We start from the raw sequence: 27,926 nt of genomic DNA, 5'->3' as shown, positions 1-27,926 counted from the left end.
AAGGAGTACAGTAACATAGCTGGGACTATACCCTGCCTGACCTTTTCCCCTTTACAAAATAAGGCCAGGCCCACTCTAGCTTACTCAAACAACCAGTTTCATAGCGAGTTATCTTCTCACTCACAAACTGCAGAATATACTTTTTTTTCCCGTGCAGTGAAGTTTTTGAATTATTTGGATGTTCCTATGTTATAAATGGGATTATGACATTGTCTCTGTGGGATTAAACAGTATGGTTGAGTTTGAACTCGAAAATACACTGGATTAATAACGCTTGCATAATAACATATTTAAAATATGGAAATGCCACATGCTTGTTATAACATGTAGGGAAGATACTGTGTACTGCAATTTTGGATGCAAATTGTAAATCATCTTATCCACCTTAGGGCTTGAGTACATTTACTGGGATGCGTTCTGGTACTGTGGGTTGTTGTTTGCTTTTTTTTTTAACATAATGAATAAGAATTAAACAGCTAATCACATACTCATAAACAACAAAACAAAGCAAATAAACCAAGCAACCAACTATAAACAGAATGTAATAAATGATAAATAAAAAAACACTAAGTGCACAATCAACACTTCATGTACTTGGTGAAGGCCATTTGCTTTTACTGTTTGAACTGGTTATAGCATTAAAAACGAAGAATGCGGTTTTTTCTTCGTACATTTGTATTTTATAAACAGGAAGAAAGTGGTATTCTGAGCCTGCTTCTGATTGGATGAGCCATAACGTTACTCGGGCAACGACAGTCGGGGGGCGGGGCGGAGCGACAAAACTTTGTTAGCCCACCGCTAACTTCACTCCGTTGTCAGTTCAAGGATGCTACGGACGTGAGGCGCCGCTCAAGAAACAACGCAGAGTAAGCGCCGCATTTTATACCCTCTTAACGAAACCCGCAGTGTTTGAACGGGACCATGGTTGTGGTTCACTGTCACTGACTCGTTGATTAGCCTCCAGCCCTCAGCCGCTTGCTAATGTTGTTGTAGCTAGCGCTAAGCTAACCAGCGTTCAGTCAGCTGTTGGTTATTTACCGAACATCTGCGCGTTGTAACTTAAGTACCAAACTGGGTGTTTTAAGTTCTCTTTCACGTTTTATTTCATGATGGAGCTGCACAAACTACACAAGTAGCTAGCCAGCTATCGGAGAGGCTGTCTAGAAAATTGCAAACGCAGAAATTCGTGTTCCTCATTTCATTTGCTCCCCTTCTCTCCTCCTCGTCTTGTGATTCCTGAAACTTGACCTCGTTTCTTGAAAAGTTGAGGTCTTTTCAGCTCAAAGTTCACTTTACATACAACTCGCAGACAAATCCAATAAGCTGTTTATTTTCCAGGATGACTTGTTATGGAGAAGAGGGAGAGCATGACCTGTGCACCAGGGCCACCTCAGTAAGCACCACAACTTGTTTTTCAAGTCTTTCTCACTTTGGGTAATCATTCAGTTGATACCTTCATAAACATGTTTGTGATACCCTGCAGTATACAATCTTACCTCTCTTTTGTCCAATTTCTTATTTACACTGTTTGAACTTGACTGTATCACATATATAGTCATGTATATTGTTTTGTGTCAGTGTGATGCATAAATGAAATCCTGTCTGTATTCTTGTCTACAATCTTATGCAGCAGTTAGGATTATTAACTTGAATAAAAACAGGTAATACATTGGCAAATAAAGCATATGATGTGGAAAAACAGAAAAGTGTCATTGCTGTTACCTGGCAAATAGGCTCATAGTTTAGAAAACATGCTTCTTCTTCGATATGTATATACTATACTTTCGGTAAACAACACATATCTTCTTACCAATTAGCTATTTTACATTTTGAAGGATCAGTTGTTAAAATAGTTATTTTTTTTTTTTTTTTTTTAGATATTAGAAGTTAATATCAATTTTACTGTAATCTCATCAGTTTTGAAGCTGTATTTACAAATTGTTTTTCACAAGCTGTTTGGAGAGTTGCTTTAAAAACAAGAAGTCTAGTTCAAGTGGTAGCTTCATCTGAGCACAGATGTTTTCACTGGTATTTAAGTGTTGCATGTATTATGTGCCTTATATTAATTTGTTTCTTTGAATGGTGTTTAGCTGCTGTTGAACAGTAAAAATGAGTTTGGAACAAGACTGCACCAGTTTATGGAGGCGAGGATGCAGACCACCATGGTAAGAAACCAGACAGACAGCTCATGTTTTCTCCTTGTCAGGAATACAATGCTTTTATTGAGAGATTTAGTGATTTGATTCTACACTTTAACTTTATCGTCACAATGGTTTTTTTTTGTCGTATCCGGAAAATCTGAGCTACTCTTTGTTTTCACTGAGAGAAAACGCTTCACTTTGTATCCTTCTTACAGTTTTATACATTATTTACTGTGGTAACTCTATAGGTGCAGTGTTTCCAATGCAGCACAAATGTGGTATCCAGTGTGCAGCTACAGGCTGTGTGCTCACATGACCATGCTTGCGTTGCTCTGTTCTGTCTTCCAGCTCACGGGAGTGCTGATTGGTGCTGCAGTGGCAGTCTCACTCATTGGGATTGTGGTGCTCTTCCTTTACAAGCGCTACAAACACGCCCGTAAGCCACACACCTTCCTGCTTGTTAGTTTTACAAATACTCCAGAGCCGTGGGAACCCTATTTATTCCGGTATTTTCCTGGAAATGTTGATTCCATAGTAATAATAATATCTTTATGGATATCTTTACTTCTGGGTTTTGTGACCAGGTGAACAGCAACCTGGTGTGCCTCACTATCGCTTCCGAAAGCGAGATAAAGTGCTATTCTATGGAAGGAAGATAATGCGAAAGGTTTGTTCTGTCGCCATTTCTGTCAAATCATTCTAAACCTTATGTGTATTTAAAATGTATATTTTTTCTTTCTTTTACCTTTAGAGGCTTGAATGTTATACCACTTTTTTGTATGAAACGTGGTAACATTTTGACCAATGAGTTTTATCTTTAACACTACTGTCCCAGTCGTGCTGCTCCCTGAAAAATATGTCTCTGGCAATTTTATCTCCAGTGAACATCACCAGCTTTGATCCCTGTCATGGATCTTAATTAAATCAGACTGAAATAAACTTGTTTCATTTAAGTTCATGATGAAAATTGTCATACACCTTTCATTTTCTATATCGATACCTAAATTCTATATATGTTTCTGGCTTTTTTTAAGGTCCAGACGCTGTCTGCAAGTCCTGCTCCCACATCATCATCTGTGTCAAAGCAACCACAGCGAATACGCAAGAGAACCAAAGTTCTGAGCATAGCACGCAAGTATGCAGAGTGCATACATATGTACCATTAAATGCTGGTGGGCATGTTTGTGTGGAGTCCAACCATGTATGATTGCTTTGTGTTTCACTGATAGCATTGTATGTCTGTGTTCAAAGAATTCTGAGGATACGTAAAGACCCCCCCACTCTGCAGCCTAAGGAGCCACCTCCCTCTCTGCTGGAGGCTGACCTGACAGAGTTTGATGTGCAGAGCTCAAATCTTCCCTCTGAGGTTCTCTATATGCTGAAAAATGTCAGGTAAGACAGACAAACATGTTCCTACAGATTTGGCCGTTCATGTTGTGTATTGATATGTTGTGTCTCCTGAACCTTGTTGTAGGGTCTTGGGCCACTTTGAAAAGCCTCTGTTTCTGGAGCTGTGTCGCCACATGGTGTTGATTGAGCTGCAGGAGGGTGAAGGTCTTTTCAGGCCAGGAGATGACGACGACAGCATCTTTGTGGTCCAGGATGGGCGACTTGAACTCTTCATCCAGGAGAATGTATGTGAATGACAAGTTTGTTGATCTCCTTGTTCTGCTAATTTACAAACCGTTCAGTAAAAATAAGGAGCCTCAGTTTGGCTTCCCTCTTCTGTATTTTAAGTGGAATCATCTTCATCATGTCTCACACAGCCATCTGCTGATTAAATGTATTTCATTTTTTTCTGTAAGTATCGACTGTCCAAGCTCATCATGAAAGCTCAGCAGTAAATGTTTTGATGGTCGTTTGTATATCTCTATTGTTACTGGAATGACATGCAAAACAGGCTGTCCTTATTGATTTTTTTCTGTGTCCTCTACTTTCAAATATCAAAAAGCACAGTGTTTGAATAATTTGAGCAGTAGAGGGCAGTATCGCAGCTTTTAAAAAAAAAATACTGATTGCTAAGAACAGTGTGTGGCAATCCTGACTGACTTCAATAATCCTCATCATTTCTGTGGTTTGAAGAACATTAATGGATGTAACTCAAAGCCTGCTGTTGGGATATTTCTGGTCTTTCAGGATGGCACAGAGTCGGTGGTGAAGGATGTGCTCCCAGGAGACAGTGTTCACAGCCTGCTCAGTATTCTGGACATCATCACTGTGAGTTCCTATTTATTTCTCCTCCACACAGTGTCCTCATTTGTGCTCTGACCATTCCACTCTTTAATTTATGTATACGTTAACTTTATTTATTTATTTATTTATTTATTTTATTTTATTGTGGCACCACATTTTGTTTTTGTGTCATGCCCTTTTTCTGTCCTTATTTTACAACAACTAAATTGTTAACTGATGCAAATGAGACGAAACACATTGAAGACTAATTGTGGGGAATAAACACATTTTATCACCAATCACAATAAGAAAATATTTCTTACCTTTGTAAAGACCATAATCTTCTAGATGACCAGTCACTCGGTAAGGTTTTGAGGTTGAAGATTTCTATTTTTAGATATTTTATGTTGGAATTTCTGAAATGATGAAGATTTTTAAAAGCTTGAAATGTTTCAGTTTATTTTTAATTAAGCTGAACTACATGAATTGTAAGGAAAAATGATTGTTTGCATGTATGTATAATAGTTCCCTTTTTCTTTCTGCAGGGATATCCCGCTCCATATAAGACTGTGTCTGCTCGGGCGGCCACCCGCTCCACCATCTTACGTTTACCAGCTTCAGCCTTTGAGTCGGTGTTTAAGAAGTACCCTGAGACTCTTGTGCGGGTCATTCAGGTGACTGAAAGTTCAGCTGCAGCCTTTGTGTGTTCTCTCTGCGGGGAAACTTCACAAAACACAATAGTTTTTCCTCAGTTCTGATGTAGCCGCAGACTGAAAACCTTCTGCTTCCTCTAACGTGCCGTTTGATTTTTGTTTGCGTTGCAGATAATCATGGTGCGCCTTCAAAGAGTCACCTTTTTGGCGTTGCATAACTATCTGGGCCTAACAACAGAGCTCTTCAATCCGGTAGGAGGAGAATTTATTAGTGCAAGTGTTTGTGTACGTGCACACATGGTCACACAGAGAGGATCACGATGGATTCCCCAACACGGCCTTTAAATCATCGGCGCATAAGCAAACACGCAGAGGCACGCATACACACTCACAAGCTAATTTCACACAACATTAAGCACAGCATCATAACGCGGTCCTTAATAAAGCACAGTGGAAATGAATAAAGATGACTGTAACCCCTCCACGTAAACAGGGAGAGCAGTAACCTTTAAACCATGCTGATGTCTGATTTATGACAGAAATCTCAGGTTTCGTCTTATTTTTTCTGAATTTAACATGTGGGGAGGTGTTTCTGAGTTTTTTTATTCTTAAGAATATTTATGTGATTATGTAAATCTCCAAATGGCCTCAAATGATTATGAAAGTCATATCCATTCATTAAAAGTTAGTGAAAGAGTTTCTTAGATGAATAAATGTTGTTCATAAATCTCTTGTCAAACCTGAGCTTTAAATTGCTTTTTGAACATTTACTTTAAATTCTATGCAGGATTGTCTCTGTTCTCCCACAATGTTCTTGTTTTCAGATTTCCATGATTTATGGAAAAAGACGTAATATGACCCCAGCTAAAATGTGGACTTTTTGCTTGATTGACAGGAGAGTCAAGCTGTGCCCTTAAGCAATATCAACAATGTGATGGCAGGAGAAGCAAATTCTCAGAAGACGACTCGCCGTCTCCACTTCCATGACGAGTTACCCGCTGGGACCGCAGACATCCCCACAGAGCTAGGTCACTCACACATGCAACCCTTGCGTACTTTAATTTTTTTTTTTTTTTTTTAAACTCCTGCTTTGTGTGGTTTTGAAACTGATCCAGTGCTGGCACTGTGCTTTACATTAAACAGATGGCGTGAAGGACAGCCCTTCAAATAGCCTCAGGAAGCAGCGGTCCATCTCGATGCCCGCCGACTGCACAGGTCGGTCACTGTCTTTGAACGTTAGCACTCGCCATTTTCCACGTGCCTGGATTCATTTCCTGCTGCTCCACCTGTCACAATCTACTGATCTGAAAACACGGATGCATATCTCCAATTCATAATCCCTCTTGTCCTGAGTTACAGGGGTTGACCTGAACGTAGTATGTGAGCGAGCTCGCGTCACTGTAGATGAAGCCCCTCCCAGCCCCGTCGCCCACAAAGTAAGGCTCTCATTCACACTGAAGCAACATGGCAGTTTTCATGAAACCTTATGAACCAGTATCCGATGCAGCACCATGCTTTCCTTTGTGATCCTGTCTCTGTAGTCCAATCTGAAGAAGACTGTGACAATGCAGCACGCGCCATCCGAAGTGTTTCACTATACAGACTGTGGAGGGCACTCTGATACCATCCACCTCAGTAAGAGCAACACCATCTTCCAGGCTGCCAAGAAGGACCTGCTCAGCATCATCCAACTGCAGGTGAGACTACAATTACAGATAATTAAAATATGCCAAAAAACTGTCCTTTTAAACTGAGACATAGATTTATGTCAAACGATATTTTCATGATCTTATATTAGGCAAGTTTTTAAAATGACTTTTTTTTTTTTTTACTACTGCAGGACCCCAGTTTGCTGGAAGGCAGAGTGACCCTTCATCACGTCAAAGCCGGCTCTGTAGTGGCTCGGCAGGGAGACCAGGTCAGACCAGCAGCTCACAGAGCAGCCTCTACTTCCTCTGTTTCTCTGTCTTCGTTCACACAGTCGTTTCATCCAGTCCGTGTAATAACGTTGGCTCCAGTGGAGAGTATAGAAGTGCTCGCAAGAGAAATAGCAAGAGGCCATCAAAGTTGTGCCATTCCTCGTCTCTTCCTCTTGTTGCTTTAGGAGGTGAGCATCCAGTTCGTGATCTCGGGCCTCCTCCATGTTTACCAGCGGATGATCGACCGTGAAGAGGAGACCCGCCTGTTCGTCACGCATCCCGGAGAGCTTGTTGGTCAACTCGCCGTCCTGACCGGGGAGCCCCTGATATTCACTGTTCGGGCCCAGCGAGACTGCAGCTTCCTCTCCATCTCGAAAAACCACTTCTATGAGTTAGTCAGAATTAAGGAAAAAAAATCACAGATAACCTTTAAAAAAAAAAAAAAAAAAAAAAAAAATACAAAAACGATGCTAATGATCTGTGTGGTTTTTATTTGTGTGTGTTTCTCAGGATGATGCGCGAGGAGCCAAAAGTTGTGCTGAATGTGGCTCACACGGTGGTGAGGAGGATGTCGTCTTTTGTCAGACAGATAGACTTCGCTCTGGATTGGATGGCTGTGGAGGCTGGAAGAGCTGTTTACAGGTACTCTACCGATGACGTGCATCCTGGGAAACTGGCCGTACACACATTACTGCATCCACGTGGAATAGGTAGTCAGATACAAGCTAGCTATCGAGTAAACTGAAGTTTTGAATTTGCTTTTGCCTTGCAGATGTTTCTCTAGATTTTCAGTGAACTGAAGTTACGTCTGTTTCTTTCAGGCAGGGAGAGAAGTCGGACAGTACTTTCATCGTACTGAGTGGCCGACTGCGCTCTGTAATCTTAAAGGAGGATGGCAAGAAGGAGCTGATAGGAGAGTACGGGCGTGGTGACCTGATTGGAGTGGTAAGGAACTTGATAGTAGCAGGAAAGCAGGAAAAACAGATTGCATTAAATAGTAAATGGGAAATGATGTGCTTTCTGAAGAGTTTTTTTTTTTTTATTTCTACTCAGTCTGATCATTAATATTAATGAACGTATCAGGATAAACACTTTGAGTTTGTCCTCAAAGTTGATCAGAAATGTCCAGTTTTAAAAATGCATGAGAAAACATTTACAGGGATTACTAACATATTTACTGTTACAGTTACAAAACAAGCCACTGCCAGTAAATTTAAACCATCCAGCTTTATCTCATGAATATTTAAACTGACAAAGTAACACAACATTAGCTGTAAATTGGCTCATATTGCTCCCGATTAAAAGCAACTGAGATCCGTTTATCTGTTTGTGCTCCTTCGTGACACAATCGGCTCGGTCTGGCTCTGTTTTTGAGACGAGTCCAAACACATTAGGACTGAAGTTTGCACCCAAACCACCAGCCAAGCTGCCAGAAGAGAGTGGGTGTGCACATGGCAGTTGTGGAGTCACTTTTCATCTTTTTGTCTGAAACTAAAATGGGAACTCGGTTTCTATTGAACTATCTCGATAATATCAAATACAGTCCACACCCACAAGTATTTTCCAAACGACAGACTGTTGTTGAGCGCACTCGGTTGTGCCATGCCTCATACATTTGAGTTTGCTCAAAACAAAACACCTGTGTGGATTTTGCGTAAGATCTTTTGCTGTCAGGAACTGGAAGCACGCAGCCACAATTTAACAAGTACAAGTACAAATACAAGTACAAGTACTTGTGTCTTCCCCACAGTCATTTGCACCTCATGATTTTATTCAAGTCATCAGTCGGTGTTTTAATGTAGTTTGTTTCATATAAACACATTTCTGAGAACTGAATTTCTCGTTACTGTAATGAAGAATTAATCATATAAATTTTAAAAACCGTAAGTGTCACATTTGTTACAGTTGCATGCAGACTGAAAACATAAGTTATTTGTTTATTTTCTGTGGATTCCAACAGTTGTTAATGTTTATTGTAACTAACTGCTTTACATGATTTATCATCTTTAAATTGTAAAGAACAGCTGATTGTGTTTAATACTCCATGAGTGACCGGGTCAAAAGAAATGATCCCAATTAGATGCTTTCTATATAACAGTCAATTTTGATTCTTAAAGCAACACGTGCCAAATCCTATATTGTTGGTTTTATTACTAATAAATAATGATCATTATTCTTGGATGCAAACTGTTGATGCTGATTTTTTACTTAATTAGATATTTTTTTAAATTTCACTCTGTGTTATCCTCAAACCACGATGGCGCTTCTGTTCATGTCAGCTTGTTGTTTGGTGGTTCACAATTCATTGAGTTTGAGTCATAAGGATTGAATCGGCTAATTTATGTTTTTCAAACTGTTAACATGGAAAGTGCTTTGGTTGCTTTGTGTGTGTTTTTTTTTTTTTTTTTGAAAAAACAAGAATTTACAAACTTCTTTCCTTTGGAAAATTATCATATTAAACCTCTAATTTCACTATATTGTGAGACGTCAAAGATATTGAAGTGCCAACCAAAATTACACAGGACTCTCCTGTCATCTTAAAAGCAGTAAAAGGTAATTTACAGTCATGTGGATACTTTTTTGGGTCAAAAGATATAAATTCTTCTGTTGGTGCCGTACCTCTGAGCCATGTTGCTCAATGTGTTTCAGTTGTGACTCAGGTATGTCACAAATCCTCATCACATTCTGAATTGCTTTTATCTTTCTCACGGCTTCCTTAATTAGCCTGTGTTGACTTTGCTCATTTACAATTTAAATTATATGCATATGACTGTCACAGCAGTTTGCTTTTCTCCATCAGCTTTCAGTGTGAGAATAAAAAAAAAAAAACCTCGTTATTTCCCTCACCTAATTTTCTATTGGCTGACGTGGCTGTCCTCTGTCACGGCGCTTCTAATAATACCTGCGTTGATAGATGCTATGGTTACTGTTACCTGGAGGAGAAAACCTGTCATTGCAGCGTCTGTAATAAGACTGTTATAAAAGTGGATAACATTGTGACCCATACTTAGCACTGCTGTATTGACGTCAGCTCTGAATGAGGCATGGAAAGATGTTATTTATAACTCTCTTAAATAAAAAAAAAAATAAGCCCTGTCAACATGGTGAAGGGTTTGAAAATACAATTTGTACATTTATTTACTGAAAAGATTTGAAGTTATTCAAAATTGTGGATGAAATGTGTTATTTTTAATCAGTGTACCATTCCTGGGTTTTCCAGGTGGAGGCTCTGACCCACCAGAACCGAGCCACGACGGTCCACGCTGTGCGAGACTCCGAGCTGGCGAAGCTGCCTGAAGGAGCTCTCAGCTCCATCAAGAGGAAGTTTCCACAAGTAAGCTCAACATAAAGCGTCGAGTGAAACTAATGAGGCCATTCAATTGAAGCCTGTATTTTTCTGACTGAAATATGAAAAGCTGTGGCTTTCAAAGGCTATAGATGGCACCTGAGAGCGGTGTAGAGGGGTGTAGCAGCAGAAAACCCCGGGGTTCAGAGATACCTTCACCTTTCATGACTTTTTTCTTTCAATTTCAGAAAAAAAAAAATCTGTGAACCTGTTGATGAATATATTTCTGTGAATTGAATCTGCCTTTTCTGTTGATCCCATCTGCCATTATATCATGTTATAATGCAAAGAACCTTGGAAATTTTGGAATTTAATCACAAATTTGATATATCACTTGAGAGAAAATATGAGGAGCTTCAGAAAAGAAGGGTCTAACGGTCTCATGCAGTTCACATTCTGTAAAGGAGAATTCATCCTCTCTCACACTAAGGGATTCTGAAAGAAACACATTTTGATATTTGACCATTAGCAGTTTATTTTTGTAAAAGGTTCAGTTTTTTGATTAGTAATTAAAAATCAGATGGATTTCCTGGCCTTGAACAGTAATTTCACGGGAGCATTACTCTTTCTATGGTGAGAGATTTAACAGTAATCCATCAAATATTTGTACACCTCAGGTTGTCACCCGGTTGATCCACTTACTTGGACAGAAAATCCTTCAGCAGGTCAATGGTCCTCTAACAGGTGTGTGCACATTCATATGGAAACTTTTTATTTTTGGCTCATTTTGATGCAGCACATCTGCATGCAAACTGCCTCTCCCTGGCACTGTGGTTGCTTCTGGGTTGTGTCGCCGCTCCCGGGCTTTGACACAGCTGTTACTGCTGAAGGAGAAGTTTATAAATCTGTGATACGCCCTCAGCTCGAAGCTTAGCCCTTCACACTCCAGGAAGCAAGTGGGATGCGGGAAACCAAGCCTCCAACCTCTCCACCGTGGCCGTCCTGCCCGTATCAGAGGAGGTTCCTCTGACTGCCTTCACCTTGGAGCTGCAGCATGCGCTCATCGCGATTGGTGAGAAAATAGATGAAGTGTCTGGAAGTTACCAAATGTTTTGCTGTCGAGGATAATTCAGAAGAACTTTTGTCTTAATGGCGGCCGGCCATACGGCCTCAGACACAGTCTGGTCTGTCACTGTCCAAATTCATAGCATTAGAATGGAGACATAATTAGATGTGCTGTGTCTCTCTGGTCATATTGTGTCATTAATATTAGATTCCCTGCTTATTTCTTAATTTGAACCGAGACTGGGCCCTCCAGACAGGTCTGTTCCTGTGACTACAAAGCTGTGGATAAAGTAAGACGATACAGGCAAATTAGCTTTGAACTGAGGAATTGGGTTTTTACTGCAGTGAGCATTTAAGACGTGAGGGAGTGACGCTGTGTGTGTGTGTGTGTGTGTGTGTGTGTGTGTGTGTGTGTGTCAGCTTTGATAAAGTGTGTGTCACAGTTTGAGTAAAAGCTTTTCCTTTTTTCTGAACACTCCGATGGCATGTTTGACTCACAAAGAATCTGCTGTTATTGAACGGTAGCTCCAAAACAATCAGATTACCTTGTATTTGTTTTCCGTAACGGTTTCTCTTATCAATGTCACATAGATGTAGCAAGTGCTTTGAGCAGACATTGATTGTAAGTGTGATCTAATCGCACACAGGTCCCACTCTTCTGTTGACCAGTGATATTATCAAACAGCGCCTGGGAGCTGCAGCTCTAGACAGGTATGTTTTGTGGTTGACTGAGAAATTCTGTTTCCCCCAGTCATTTTGTGATCAATATTCTCTGAAAAATAGTAGTCTTCAGCTACATCACATCTCTCTCTCTGTCATGATCTATTTCCTTTGGCGTCCCTGCCAGTCTAAACGGGCTCATTCATTACAGTTCAAGCATTCTGAATTGGCACAATAGGAAAAAGGATCTACTGTGTGAAGCCAGTGAGGCAGTGCCGCCTGCCATTGATGGCCTCCCTCCCTCTTTAGTGTCCACGAGTACCGTCTGTCCAGCTGGCTGGGCCAACAAGAGGACATCCATCGCATCGTTCTCTACCAGACCGACTACACACTGACCCCGTGGACGCAGCGCTGCATCCGTCAGGCGGACTGCATCATAATCGTGGGCCTCGGGGAGCAGGACCCCGCTGTCGGGGAGGTGAGGCGGCGGCGATGAGTGACGTGCTGAAGGTTAACTGGTAGATACGGTTACGTGGAGGGCAGCGCACACTTGATTTATTTTACAATCAGCATTAATTTCTTTAACAAGTGATTGATGAAGCCAGTTGATGAAGAAAAACAGAATTTTTCATCATCCAGACAAAATCAAAAGTCGGATTGAAACGTTTCAATAGTTTTGTATGGAGGTACTGGTGACCTCTCCATGGTATTCCTGCTCTCGTCCATAGCTAGCTTCAGTTGGCCACTCACAGGTTAAAATTCCACTCACGAAGGTCCCCAACCAAACCCAGCTCACTATTCTTTTATAAAATAAGAGCCATTCACAATTGATTTGACAAGTAACAAAAATACTTGAAATGCAGCCTTCTGAGTTCCTGTTAAACAACCTTGGAGAGCACTTTACTTTGCTTGTGATTGTGTTTTTTTCCAACAAAAACAGGTGCTTGCCAGACTTGATTGAGCTCCACCGTTTATCAGTTTGAGCCACGTAAGAGATGCACGGCATTTATATCACTATTGGATGCAGAGTTGGTGCTTGCCTGCAAGTGAAAGATGAGTCACATGGAAATTTACACTGCTTCACCACAAAAGAAAAAGGAGGACTCGCAAAACTAAAAGCCCACGGACATCAGGAAGAAAACTGTAAAAGTTTGTCTTTAATATCATGTTGGCTTTAAAAACCAGAGATATTACCTGTGGCAGATGATTAAAATTACCCAGCTCTTCCTGCAAATTCCCTTCAAATGCTAATATTTACTCCAGTCTGCATACTATACATTCACCATAATTTACATCACAAAATATTTCTCTCTACAAATCATGTAGCATTAAAACAATTAAAGCAGTTGATGGTCATCTTCATTTATTGGGTATATGAAACAATGGAGAGGATAAAAGTTGGATTTTCATAACCGTACTGGCATCAGATCTACTAATTTGAGTTAAATAAGACTGGATAGTGGATTAATAACACCCAGAACAATTATTCAGCTGGAAGTTTCTTTAGGGATTTCTTGCTGTTTGCAATTCCACCTGTAACATTAATATAAAGTGAGAACTATTTGGAATCGCTCCATTACTCAACTCCTGCATTGTTTTTGCTTTTACTAACCCGGCTTACCTGGCATGGCTGTGTTGTCAGGCTCAAGTCTCCGTAGTAGAGCACGTGTCTGATGTGATATTAAGGTCAGCTATAAGCATTATGCTCTTGAATGATGGTTGTCCTCAGGCCTTTACCCTTCTCAGTGGTCACACGGGTTGTGAACGGTTTGTGCTTGACCCTTGGGCGTCGCAGGGGAAATGAGCAAAGGGTAGATGGATGGTCGCTGTGAAAGGGAGACGGGACGTGAGGTGTCCGGCTGATGAAGGGAAGGTAATTGCCTTCGCAAGCAGAAAAGAAAAGAACGTATTCCCGTTTAACAGGAAATGGTGGGAGAAATGGTAGGATGGATCAATATTTGCTCTGGCCAGAATGAGTCATAGCTCGGTGTTGATTTTATCTTTCAGGGCACACACACTTTCTCACCTTGCACATCTACTAAACCCTCATCAGAGACAGACGCCTGGCTGACCTGGTGGCAGAGCTGACCTTCATCTTCGACTGTCCAGCCTTTTTTTTCTCTCTCTCTTTTTACATAATTCAGAAGCATCATATAATATTCTAAACTTTCATTTATGAAATTACATCTTACTTTTTCCGAACCACCCATAATCCTTCCTAAAAATAAAGTCACCTGTCTGCTGAGTTACTATTAAAACTAATGTTTTCTGGTGGAGTCACGAGTTTGGGGCATTTTTTTCTCGGCTCCCACTGAAAATTGTCATTATTCCATCTGTGTCGACATGACGCAGGCGCCACTGTGAAGAAAGCAAAGAGGATGAAATGTCTTAAAACATCTGCGCTCTCTGTCTTGCCTCTAGCTGGAGCGCATGTTGGAGGGGAGTGCTGTGCGTGCCCAGAAGCAGCTGGTGCTGTTACACAGGGAGGACGGCCCGCCGCCCAAAGGAACGGTGGAGTGGCTCAACATGCGGAGCTGGATCTCCAGACACCTCCACCTCTCCTGTCCCCGGAGGGTCTTCTCCAAAAGGAGTCTACCCAAACTGGTTAGAATTAAAGTTATAGTCAGAGTATTTCACCTTTTTGTTTTTTCCTCGGTTTTCTTACAGATCAAAGCCTTTCACTTTGTCTGCTTCTGGCTGAGTCACTCTCTGCCTGTCATTTAGTATTTTCTCATAATCTTTTTTTTTTTTCTTTCTTTGAAGATCTACATAATTATTCTCTACCAGCTGCTTCATCTTTATCTCTTTCACAATCTTCATTCCTCTTTGCTTTTTTATAATGGTCATTTTGTCTTCCCCCTGCAGCTGGAGCTGTATCAGCGTGTGTTTGAGAAGCCGGCGGACCGCCACTCTGACTTCTCCCGGCTCGCCCGTGTCCTCACTGGAAATGCAATCGCTCTTATTCTGGGAGGAGGAGGGGCCAGGTAATATTCATCAGATTTCAAAGTTTGTCCTGTGGTGTCTGCCTTGGCCTTATTTCACAGTTGATCCTGAGTTTTTAATGCTCTTTTCTTGTAATCAGGGGTTGCTCCCAGGTAGGCATAATACGAGCGCTCTGCGAGGCCGGCATCCCGGTAGACCTCATTGGCGGCACTTCAATCGGTTCCCTGATGGGGGCGCTCTATGCTGAGGACCGCAGCCACAGCCGCATGAGGATCCGGGCCAGAGAATTAGCAATGGTGAGTGGCGGATGGTGGTAAAGTTTTTCAGCGGGACTTGCCACTATTCTTTTATTTCAGCCAATATTCTGAATGTTAATTTAAATACAATGCTTTCATAAATCACATAGAGATGGGTTATATAAACATAGCTCCAAGCCGCAGCCACCAAACGGTGCTGGTTGGTTTGATTTTATGTCATTTGATATAGTTAATCAGTGATTGGTGGACTCGCTACTCAAACCCGCCTCCTCATGGCAGTTTTTCTAGCGCCCCGAGCTGTTTATTTGCTCTTTTATTTCAGATTATTTATAGAAAATGAAGCACATGCATCATTATCTTATTATTAGTTTATTTTGTATTTTTTTTCTGTCTCTGAGCCTTGAAGGGGCGACGCCCGAGCGCCGTCTCTTCTAATGTCACTGAGTAAAAAGCTCTGTGACATTAGTAGATTAAACTAAATACAAAATGAATGGAATAGCATACTAAACAAGAAAGTGTTAAATCATTATTATGCCCATTTGCAGGTTGTTTGCAAACGGTCCAGTTTTTCTTCTCCCCTGTATCATCATGGTCCAGATGGTTGCGGTGACCAGGAGTTTATTTTAAACGAATGTGTAACGATTATGACAAATGGCTCAGAAGGAATCATTTAAAAGAGAGTTTTGTTCTGTTGAGGAGAACCAACTTCAGATTTTCATTGTGTCGTGATGAAATATTCTCAGATATTTCAGGTATTTCTGTTTCTCTTTTGATCCTGAAGTAAATGTGAGCATACGGCTCCGGATGGTTTCTACATGCCGTGCCTGAAATGAACTCTTTTTTTGAGTTGCGATTTGAAATGATCGTCCTTGGGGCTTCACTCCTGTGACCAACCATGAAGGCTAATTTGCGACACCTGCTCTGGCTCCAGGTCTGCTGGCCTAGCATGTGGTCGGATTTGTCTTCCATCAGAGTCTACGGCCCCTCCTCCTCTGGCTCTGTCCTTGGTTCTGAACCTCCGCCGCTGAAGCAGCTGGCTGGATTGCTGCTCCTTGATTTCAGCTTTAAAAAGCCTACTGTGCCATGAAAAGAAGTCATCCTCCCCAAAGTCAGAAGACCAAAGTAGAAAAACATCACTCAGTGAATTTATCTTTTGAAGATTTTTCAAATGACTAGAAAAAAAAACAACAACATAAGAGCCTCTGCTGCAGTTGTATAATGTGCGAGAATAAACCGGTTTGTTTTAACATGAAAATAAGCTTTAACCTTTCGGGATTACTAATACTTTTTAATTGAAATGGTAACGTGTTTGACATTTCTCTCTGTGTGAATTTGCTTTCAGGAAATGACCTCTGTGTTCAAGAAGGTTCTGGACCTGACATACCCAGTCACCTCCATGTTTTCAGGCGCCGCCTTCAACTCCAGCATCAGCAATATCTTCAAAGGCAAACAGATCGAGGTGAGCGACTTGATGAATAGAAACAAACAGAAAAACAGTCCATGGCAATGACAGTTTTCTTGAAATATGACATGCTTGCATATCCAAAATAGTGACAAGATGGAAGTCCTGAAACGTATGATAGTCTGCAGCCATTCATTCTATAATTTGAACCACTTATTTTCACCTTTGTCTTAATGCAGGACCTTTGGATCCCATATTTCAACATCACCACTGATATCACTGCCTCAACCATGAGAGTACACACTGATGGTAGGTGCAGCCTTCATTGTTTTTGTTTGCTCGATGTGCATCGGTGACAAAAGGAGACCTTTTCCCATAATATGTATCTACTTATGAAACAGTTTCAGTTCCATTTGCGTACATTTTGACCTCTGTCACTGAAGTTTCTCCCACTGCTTTCTTCTCCTGTCACTTTTAGATGATCTTTTATGATGATTTTTAAAAAGTTTATGCATTTCGTCTTGGATGTCTGTTTGTTTTTTGAGTTGGAGGAGCTCATATAGCTGAAATGCTTGTCGTTGATTGTTTTTTTTGAGGTTCTCTGTGGCGGTATGTTCGCGCCAGCATGTCTCTGTCAGGATATCTGCCTCCTCTCTGCGATCCCAAAGACGGACACCTTCTGATGGACGGAGGCTACATCAACAACCTGCCTGGTTTGTTTCACCTACTCTTTCACCCTTTAAGTGTTTATCTTTCATTGAGCATCCTGTGAAGCCAACATACTTTTTCCTCAGTAATCTTCCATGTATTTAATCGTTGCATTTGTGTCATTATTTAGTTTTCACTGTTTCGGAGGTTTCGTCTAATCTTGTCCCGCGGTTTTCGGTTTCCTCTGGCTCTCTCCCAGCTGATGTGGCGCGCTCCATGGGGGCCAAAGTGGTGATAGCTATCGACGTGGGCAGCCGGGATGAAACCAACCTCACTAATTATGGCGACTCACTCTCAGGCTGGTGGCTGCTATGGAAACGCCTCAACCCCCTAGCTGAGAAAGTGAAGGTGATGGATTGATTAAGAATAAAGACACAACATTCTGACTGAACAATGAACGAGTCCTATGAATAGCAATAGGGTTATATTTAGAGGTGTCTCTCGTTAATCTATAAGTTGATTTCTGCAGGTGTTGAACATGGCGGAGATTCAGACTCGGCTGGCCTACGTGTGTTGCGTGAGGCAGCTCGAGTCCGTCAAGAACAGCGAATACTGCGAGTACATCCGACCTCCGATCGACAGATATCGCACACTGGAGTTTGGCAAGTTTGATGAGATTGCCGTAAGTTTTTTCTCCCATCATTCCTTTGTGTATTTACATGAAATCTTTATTTAGAATATGTACCTGAAAAAACCAAAACAGTTACACACTATGATGCATTCTACAAGGGCTAAGAACAAGTGTAAGCTTATTTGTTTATTCCCTTTTCTTTGATACTCAGAATAGTGATTTTAACGTAGTGATATAGTTCAGTCTTCAAAGATTTTATCCAGTAGTATGTGGCGTAATCACCATATTTTAATGTGCGTGTGTGTTTGTGTTATTTAGGAGGTGGGATACCAGCATGGCAAGACTGTGTTCGATGTGTGGATTCGCAGCGGTGTGGTGGAGAAAATGTTGAAAGACAGACATCAAGAGGAGTTCCACCACACGCAAAGCAAGAATAATGTAAGGATGAATAGAATGTACAGGCGCATGTCAAAATGTTTAGATCATTGAAAAATAATTTATTAAATTATTCATTTCTACTCCAGTAACATCAGGCATTCAAAAACAAAAAGTTTGATTGGGATCATTTTAACTTTTAACTAAGTTTGTGTATCGCCAATGTAGGGAAGTATTTTACAAAAGTGGACAGACTGTCATGCATTATAGCTACTGCGTCTGAAACATCTTTCACAAGTGTTCACATCATTCAAATGTTTTGTCTTCCAGAGTTTATCATTTCTCTTTTGCTAATTTTGTGAATGACCAATTAAGGTGAATCAGCCATTCATAACTGGAAAGCCGTGAGTTGACAATCTAATTAGAGTTGCTCCAAACTTTATAGCTGCAGGCTTGTAATGAAATTAAAGTCGTGTTTTGTTCATTTGCGTTTGGCTGTAAAGTAGAAAGCTTCGCAAATTCCAAAGCGATTATTTATTAAAATATCTCTGCCCGCTCTTCTGCTGATGCGTAACAATCAGTGCTCTACTCGCAGCCCAGCGTTTCAAATTTTCCAGCATGTTAGCAGAGCTGCATCACAACGTAAATGTTCTTTTCGTTTGATGTTTCGACTAATACAAGTTATCCTGTGAATGAATTTTCAGGGGTGCTTTTTGTCGTCCTGTTCACATTGGATCAAAACATGCCAACAATCCATCTCATATGTTGGATTATGTCATGAATTCATCATATCTGTGTCATTTGCTGCATAAATCCACACACCAGACTACTGGAGTGATCATTTTCCAGCCCAAACCTCATTGTTGCTCATAAATTGTGTAAGGTATTCATAACAGGGGCTGTTATTTGTTCTCTGTATATACCAACGACGGTATGTTATATTACGGTTATTATTATTGGTGATATGTTGTAAGGCAGCAGCAGTTCTGATGTTTGCTGCCTTTTGTGTTTGGTCCATGTAAACATGTTTACTCCTTGCTCTGTTTATACCTCAGCTGAATGCATCAGTTTATCTGCCAGCAAATTTACTTTGCAAAAGGGTCTTAATCTGCTTATTAATTTCACATCAGTGTTTGAATGATTTAAGTCATATTTCCATAAATTAACACTGTTTGAATTAATCTAAGCTCTGAAAGTTTGAACATAGAGAAACTTGGAACTGAAAATAGTTCACACAATTTTGATTTTACCTTGATTAGACGACATTTTCTTCACTGTTAAACCTGCGATTGCAAAGGTGGAATTTAAATGAGTAACCTTCCATAATCAGTGAATCTGGAGCAAGAAAGCTGGAAATGTCTTAAGATTAGGGAAATGACTTTTTCTTGCAATGATTTTTACTTTTTGATTTTTGAAAAGGAAATCATCTTACATAGGGGAAAAAAATGGAGGTTAAATGTATAGAAATGTTTAATCCATACAGATTTTGTTTTTTAATCGGTGGTTATAAATCGCACTATCTAACTTTTGTGTTTTTATGGTGGTTATTGTATCTGTTTAGTCTTTCTTGAGTTCTTTTTTTTGGGGTTTTTTTTTTTTGTCAGCTGGGCTGAAGTTTGTTTGCATCTTGTGGACCTTGGGCAACTCCACAGTTGGAGTAATGACATTAAAACTTATGAATTACTTTGGTCTTAAAGTACGCAGCGAGAGTAAATTAACTGTACACCCGCAGCAGCGTCAAAGAAAGACAAAGCACCCACTAAACAAGAGGCAGCGAACATACTGAAGACAGATGAGATTCCCACCTTCATTCTGGGCAGCAACATGCGGAGAATGAAGCGGAGATTCGCAGGATTGATACTAAAAGAAACAATGAAAGTAACCCTAAAGCGACACAACAACAAAAAAAGTGTCTGAGCAACGGCGGAGGGAACGAGGGAGCTGTTAAAAATACCGCGAGGGCCGTCTTCACTCTCATTCTTTAAAACAATGGCCATCCCACATGGAGAGTTAATGAGTGTCTTTCTATTTTCAGATGCTACTGTATGGCGCAACTCTCGGGGGAAATAATGCAGCTCCTCCTGTGATAGATTTGACATTATATGTTGCACAAAAACGCCGAAAACAGTCAGCAGTAAAACAAAGTGGGGGGTTAAGTTCGACAGACTGTAGAAGGAAGTGTATTTAAAAAAATAGAAGAAGAAGAAATAAACATCAAGCTGGGGTCACAGTAATTCTGTGCTTCTGTTTGACTCTTTAACAGTTTGATGCTTATATTTTCATGAGATGTAGTAATTAGGTGGGTTAAATGAAGCGAAAACAAGGAAGAATAAATTAGAAGACGGCCGTGAAGGAAAAGGTTTGTGTAACACACAGACATTCACAGGGTCTCTGCTCCACTGGATTGTCTGAGCTGCGTAAATGAAGACGAAGTGACCACATCCAGATCCGCTGTCCTCGCTGAACCTCGAGAACTTGTTAAAGATTTCAGCAAAGTGCATACAAAAGATTACTTCAAACTCTTTAAAGCCAATGAGCTGTAGGGGAAAAAAAGCCAGTGGGTCAGTCAGTTCTCTCCGTAAATGAGCAACTGTGTATATTGTGGCTGAGCACTTTTGGAGAAGGAAGCATCCCAGTTTAATCTGTGTATTATTAGTATGTAGTTTGTATTTGCTTTCCAGATATAAAGCATATAGATGTGAATGATTATCAAATCTGGCTGAAAGGACTTTCCACCTCTTATCTGTGAAATTTATAATAATTTTTGAGAAATTGGCTCGCAGCTTCAAAGGGGAGAAAAGACGTGTGCTATCATATCTGTGCTTCACGGTAATGAGTGAAATTGGATCATACCAGTCTGACTGACTTCAAGTGTGTGCTCGTGTGTTTTAGGTGGTGACGTGTCCCAACGCATCCTTCACGGACCTGGCAGAAATTGTGTCCCGCATCGAGCCCGTCAAACCTGCTCTGGTGGACGGTAAACACAAACACACACACACACACACACACACACACACACACACACACACACACACACACACAAATGCAATTTTATGAGTGAATCGATCAATATTGGGACCACTTTTTGTCTTCAAATCAGTTCTCAGCTTTCAGGATGGGTCTTAAAGCTACTTTGTTTAAAAACAAGGTAAAGCTAAGCTCAGATCCTCAGTTGGATGCTTTGTAGCTCATATCCGATGTCAGGATCAAGGCCCAGTGGGGGGCAGACCATGTTTTCCAGGACCCCTTGTTCTTCTTTACACTGGAGGTAGTTTTTAATAAACATTGCCTTTGTGTTTGGGGTTGTTTTCCTCCGCTGCAGAATAAATTTGAAGACAATCAGACGCCTTCCTGCTGGTATTATTTTATCTCGGCACCCTAAAACCTCTGCACTGTACTGTAAATAAATCATGTTTGGCCAAAAAATGAAAAGCCAAGGTTTGAGTGAAGCTGTAAAAGTGATGTTTACCTCAGATATAGTCCTCCTATTTCTTGTGACTCCTTTTCCTTCTATTTATAACCTGTTTGTCATCCATCACTCGTGGAGGTGCCCTGTTTGACTTCTCACAATATTGCACATTTCTGCTGTTCTGACTCATTCACCTGCACTCCCACTTCTATTTGTCACGTCTTCTACGTTCCGCATCTTCCAACTTATTCACCCACAATGTGCTTCCTGTCCTCCCCGCCTTCAGACGAGTCAGATTACCACACGGACTACGAAGAGGAGGCGCTGGAGAGCGCGCTGTCTGACATGGAAGCGTACAACCGCCATGGAGAGCACACCGAAGGGGAGGAGACGGCCGACACGGTACAACAGCACTCCATGCTATCCATGCAAAGCTGATGTTGAAGGCTTTTCAAAAACAAGTTTTGTAAGATAGAATACAGGAGTCATTTAAATCAGAATGACAGAGATACTTAGTTTAGTCTTTTATTATTAGCTTTCCTATAACAGATGCATGTTCAAGCTGGAGTCAGGCCAATAAATACTTGATCTATTATACTATAGTATATCACTATATTGTAAGATGAATTGTAATGCACCGTGAGGGCACCAAGTTCAATCAAAATACTCAGAGATTCATGTGTTCTGTATTATTCCTGATGAATAAAGAATACTGATCTCGGAATACAGAAGGGAAAACCTGTAATACTTAATCAGTGACAAGAATACACAATCAAGTTTTAGCCTGATAATTAACCTATAGAAACAGGAGCATCCTTGAGAGGTGGAGCTGGATACTGCATTTCTAGCCAAGCAGGTGAGCATTAAAGCTACGCTTCATCTGTCCATCTTCTACACTGAGCGTCCAACCTTGGAGCCAGTCCTTGGTGACCCTGTGCCAGTATGAGAAATACTCTGCCTCATATATTGTACTTGTAAATTCAACAAAAAACAAGCAACAGCAACAAAAAGCAGTCCTGGGATAAATGAAATAAATCATTATATAAACATGAAGGAGATGGATACACTATGTTGCAGTCAATTCTAAAGGGAGATGCAGACACACATTTTGCACATGGGTTCATTAAATAATGTGGTGTGAATAAAGAGTCATGCTGGTAAAGATAGTCTCCGTCAGCCTCACTCACACAGATATGCACAATTGTTAATTGATCAGCTTATCATGTATATCTGAATTCATTACAGTGGTATTACAAAGAAATAGGACATCATTAGAGAGAATAACCGAGATGTCTTGAGCTCTCACCATTAAGATTTATTTACCCGTCATTGTTCTTCAGTTTTAAGTGACTCTCAGTTTATCAGTGGTTTTACCAAGTGTCATTATTCAAGTTTCAGGTAAAAAGTTACTTTAATGTCTTCAACAAAAATGGAACTTTACTGTCATCCTTGGTCCTCAGGACGACGAGCTGGACGGGAGACACGTGCGCACCATTACCTCACGCCCCAGCTCCCACGCTCCGTTTCCTGTCGTCCCTGACGAGGCGCCGGACGAGTCGCCGCCGCCGCAGCGAGTCCATCCTTAACAGTCCATTAAATGAAGCCCGGGCCGATGAACTCCGCCCGAACAGGTCGTCACAGTTTAACCTGCCTGTCCTCGCCACATTTTTCTTTCCGTGACTCCACCTTCTCTCAAGTGACCGTGATCCCCGGTCTGACTTGTGTAACCCGGCCTTGTTAACCGCCTAGCTGACAGAACACAGTGCGTAATGCATAATGCACAGTCCCTCAGAGAAAAGTGAGCGCCAGCGTGCGGCGGCACCTGTGTTTCTCCAATTTATAGAGCGTATGGAAGTGTAGTCGTTTCTCATATTGAGATCATTCCTTGCAGCTCTACGTCAGTCACAGCAGTTCAAAGGAAGATAAGGCAGGGGCTTTGAGGAGATACTATTTCCATGAAATATTTATCACTTCTACACCAATGAAAACTAATACTCCTCGTTTATTATGTTTAGATTTGATAACTAGAACTAAAACTAGGTTGTGGTCAGTGCACTCAAATTAGACAACATTTTTATGCGTTCCTGTTTTCTTACCATGAATAGGTTTGAATTTTGTCAGTTTTAACCTCTCCATTTCTGAGATCTCTGCCACACCAGCCTATTCAAGAGCTGCAAAAACTCGAGGAAGACGCACCAAATGTTCACCTTATTCGCTTATCTTTAAATTCAGAGCAGTTTTCAAGGAGGAAAAATGGTTAAACTGTCCAGTTGCTTTTGTCTTCACTGTTACAATGTGAAATAAATTGTCAAATTTAGTGGTTTTTATGTAACAGTCACAAATGAGACAAAGTATTTCATAAGTGTGCTGATGGTATTGTAGCAGGTGTATTATGTGCAAACTGTTGGTAGTAAAATCGGTTTATCTTTTTCTGATTGAGAGGAAAATTCTTCTACTTTTCTATTGGGATGAACATGGTGGGAAAGTTAATTTTAGGAGGGTCAGAGATTTCAGAAATGGAGTGTTTGAAAAGTCGCACATAACAAAACAAAACTGTTCATTCCAATATTTTCATTCATTATTGGTGGGGGGGAACAGCAGAAGCAATCTCGGAGTCAGGGGAAACCTTTTTCCAGAATGTTTGTTCCCTTGAATTTTTTTTAGGAAATCATGATTACAAAATATATAACCAGTAACTATTTCATCAACGATCATACTGCCGTTACTGGGTTTACTAAAGGATTAATGGAGATCAGTTAAAATTTGAAAGATAATCTTGGAAAACATAAAATGACTTGACGATTCTGTGCAGACGCCAGATGTTTTAAATGAGAAACATCTAACCAGTAGGTGAAGGGTTGAGCTTTTTATTGCCTCTGGATCCCAGCAGCCATTTTCAATGTTAGTCAGTGTGTTAGTCATTCGAAATGATTCCATAGAAGTAGTGGGCGTCTCCTCCCTCCTCTGCTTCTTATAATCTAGATTAAACCAACCTGGAAACATCAGAGACATGCTAAGACACTCCACCTGGGGGAGATTAAAGGTCAGCGTTTCCTTCTTGTCGTCCTCGTGCTCCTTGTTCAATATTGCATTTGAGTTGGAAGTCTCTCTTGCGTCACTTCTCCGTGGCTCAGCTGGCTTTGGCGAGATTGCCTTCATATCAGACCCGCTTGATATTCATCACACCGATCCTTTCACTGTGCTGATGACACATTACAGTATTCGACGGAGTGTTTTTAAAAAAAGGGTTTTCCATCAATAATTCATGCCATTTGAGTAAATAGCCGCGGTCAGACGTGACCCTTAGCTTCCAGGCCTGCTCGCCGTTGCTTTGACGTTTGCCCAAATTGCCGTTCCTCTGCTGTGGCCTCTTCACTCTCGAGCCGCTTCTCTTACTACAGACGCGTGAAGAGGGGAATTTCATTCACCAGATGTGCCGTAGCTTCTGCCAAATCAATATGCGATGCCTTTCGAGCTGTATTCTGGATAATAACATTTATTTGAGGTTAAATTGGGGCTCCAGCAATTTGAGTTGAATCAGTCTGTGCAGACATATTCCTGAGGTCTTCTCTTTCACGCAGATTGCCTTTTGAAGGCCATTGAACAGGAACTTTTCTTTAGCATTTCATGGAGCAACAAGTCAGTAATTTTCCATTCCTGCATGTGAGCCCATGTTAGATGATTCCATCATTCATGAGACCCAGGTCCAATGAAATTCTCCTGACTTGCGGAAAAACAGAATAAAAGCGCAGTGAGGTTGCAGGTGATCCAAAAGCGATGCACTCAAATGTTAAAGCATTAGGAAAGACTCAACTCCCATGGAAAAGCTGCACTCATTAGACTTGCAGATTTGCAGATATAGTCCTTAATGAGGGATGTGAAACATAATACAAATTCAAATCTGTTATTGATTTGTAATTTTTGCACATATTCCCCCTCACAGACAGATCCTACAGATCCGTAGGTACAGGTAGTTCTATGTTAGCTGAGCCACCACTGAGAATGTTCAAGTTCGCTACATGTAAAAACAACTAAAGGGCAAAACAAGCTCCAAAACGTGTACAGAAAACTTTGCACGTTGGTCAGAAGTCTGCTTATTTTAAAGGGACAGTGTGGAATTATGCTGAGCTACGTTTTATTAAAATAAGCTAGTTCAAAGAAAGCGATCATAATGGAATTAAATTCATGTCTTTGTGTTTTGATGTAAGTTTGACTACCTAAGTTAGTACGCTAAGCACTAAGCTCCAGCCCATCCAGCCTCTCAGGCCTGCTGCTGCTTCACTGACTCATTACTGCCACCTGCTGTACAGTAGTGGCATGACCTAAATGTTAATATACTGTACCTTTAAGGTGGTGCTCCCAAAAAGGTGCTCAAATATGTTTTTACTTTTTTACCCTCGTGTCTTTGTGATGATCCCCACCTTTCCAAGCAGTGCAAATTCACAAACAGAGCAAAATAAGCTCCACGATCATGGCCTTTGACTCACTTTTTCGTTGCCGGCGTGCCAGAGACACACTGAGAATGAATGATCACCATCCTCTTCAAAGCCTTTCGGCTGGTGAAAACGCCGCTCTGCTCACCCAGCCTGCATTTGTTCTCTGTTGGGTGAAGTTTTGTGGTGAAACTCGACTGATCTCTGAAGCGTTTAAGCGCAGGGGTCGTCACAGGAACATGTAAGACAAATTCAGGGGCGTTGTCAGATCGAGTTAAGATTGTTTTTCACCGGTTTGGACCTAAGGTTTTTTAAATTTTTTTCTAATTTTTTCTAATTTCCAATGGAGAAACAGATTTACTGCAAACCACTGAAAAGATCAATAATAAATGTGTACTAGTATTTGAAGTGTGAAACTGACTAATCAAATGTTTAAAATATTTAAGCTAATGCCCGAGATGATTACAGAGGTCACAGGAGCTGGACAATCACACCAGTAATGCAAATAAAAGCACAAATTAACACATTTTTACATTATTTAAATAACCATCACTATGTCTAAAATGATCACGTTTGCAATATTTTATAATTATTTGTTGTTCTGATTATTACATTATTTCTTTCCGATTAGGTGTACAGAGATATTATTCTTTGACTGTTGGGAGAATTTGGACAAAACTGTGGAGTCCAAAGTAAGATCACTTTCACCAATAAATGGTACTTGACGTCAGACCCAAAGATGTGAGGACAGTTTTTCCTGATGGTTCTACAACCAGAAGCAAAAACGTCTTAATTTGCTATTCAAATAGTTAATAATTAGTTATCTGGGAACACAGAATGCTACTGCAGCTAGGTAATAATAATAATAATAATAATGATATACTTCAGATTTAAAATGATGCATTCAAGAGAACTTTTCGCTCTTAAAAAAAAAAAAAAATCTATGCAATACCATGTTTAATCTATCAGGTGATTGACTCTTCCATATGGCAACTCTGTTATTATTCGCTATATTTTAATTTACTTAATGACTAACATACCTCAAAACAAAAACAGATTTGCAATAAGTAAACCATCCAGTTAAGCCCCAATCAATAGTTTTGCATTTTTTTTTCCTTTTCCTCTTGTGGACGTCCCCTGAATGTTTCCTGCTAGAAACTGGCACTGCCTTGCCTGCAGCTACATGTGCAGACAGTGAGAGGAGAAACACTATGGGGACCCCATATGGTGTCGCTAAATGAAGTCTGGACAGGGAATGTGAGAGCAATCCAGAGAGAGGAAGACATTCGGTGTTTACCTCTGAGCTGATGTTTTGTTTTTTGTTTTTTTTTTGTTTTTCTATTTGTACTTGAACCGAGAGCTGAGAATTAATGTTGCCTGACAGAATGAATGGATGTTTCACTACTTTATTAAATGGGACGCGGATGCTGATGGGGCGCTGATGTAATGTGTGGAATTGTGCCAAGACTTTAATGTTACAAAGCCTTAGACGACCCATGTGGGGGGAATAAAAAAAACAACCACTCGTGCCCTCATTTGACTTCCATCTTGATTTCTATGATGAAGTTTACTAACAAGCCTGGAACATACGACACAAGTCTACTTCTATGTGTTTTGATAACTACAATTAAACCACTGTTTGTTCTTGTAACATGAATGTTTTTTTTTTCATTTTTAGTATAATCATTCCCAGTGGCAATTTGCAGTTCTCTATATTTTTTGAATAAAGTGCTAATTACCTTTCACTCATTGTCTGGTCTTTGAAATGAAGGAAAATAGTGAAATGTCTCCTGCTGTCCTGTTCTGTACTGTGACAGCAGGTGGTGCTGAGTGTGGGGACGAGCAGCTTCTTTCACTTTCTTCCATTTAACGTCTCTGAGTGTTCGAAGCAGCAACTGTCCCGTCATGAGAAATAATATTCTGTAAATGTGT

General features: G+C 40.6%; 1 protein-coding gene across 1 annotated transcript; it reads left to right on the top strand.

Moving 5' to 3' along the window:
• Positions 1 to 755: 755 nt before the first annotated feature.
• pnpla7a (patatin-like phospholipase domain containing 7a) lies at positions 756 to 27,638 on the top strand. Its single transcript, XM_030085010.1, has 36 exons — positions 756 to 866; positions 1,339 to 1,393; positions 2,091 to 2,165; positions 2,490 to 2,577; positions 2,726 to 2,808; positions 3,176 to 3,276; positions 3,393 to 3,533; positions 3,616 to 3,775; positions 4,278 to 4,358; positions 4,859 to 4,987; positions 5,138 to 5,218; positions 5,862 to 5,994; positions 6,110 to 6,181; positions 6,326 to 6,402; positions 6,508 to 6,663; positions 6,807 to 6,884; positions 7,071 to 7,276; positions 7,396 to 7,527; positions 7,707 to 7,830; positions 10,106 to 10,219; positions 10,849 to 10,915; positions 11,094 to 11,243; positions 11,884 to 11,947; positions 12,206 to 12,374; positions 14,318 to 14,500; positions 14,762 to 14,880; positions 14,979 to 15,135; positions 16,439 to 16,555; positions 16,738 to 16,807; positions 17,095 to 17,211; positions 17,406 to 17,554; positions 17,676 to 17,828; positions 18,096 to 18,215; positions 21,045 to 21,129; positions 21,848 to 21,963; positions 23,022 to 27,638. The coding sequence occupies exons 2-36, from the start codon at positions 1,340 to 1,342 to the stop codon at positions 23,145 to 23,147; spliced, it is 4,047 nt and encodes a 1,348-aa protein (XP_029940870.1). The 5' UTR covers positions 756 to 866; position 1,339; the 3' UTR covers positions 23,148 to 27,638.
• Positions 27,639 to 27,926: the final 288 nt, after the last annotated feature.

Source organism: Salarias fasciatus (assembly GCF_902148845.1).
Source record: "Salarias fasciatus chromosome 7 unlocalized genomic scaffold, fSalaFa1.1 super_scaffold_4, whole genome shotgun sequence".
In the NCBI taxonomy this organism is placed as follows: Eukaryota; Metazoa; Chordata; class Actinopteri; order Blenniiformes; family Blenniidae; genus Salarias; species Salarias fasciatus.
The sequence above is the reverse complement of the archived record's forward strand: the minus strand, read 5'-3'. Positions and strand labels throughout refer to the sequence as shown.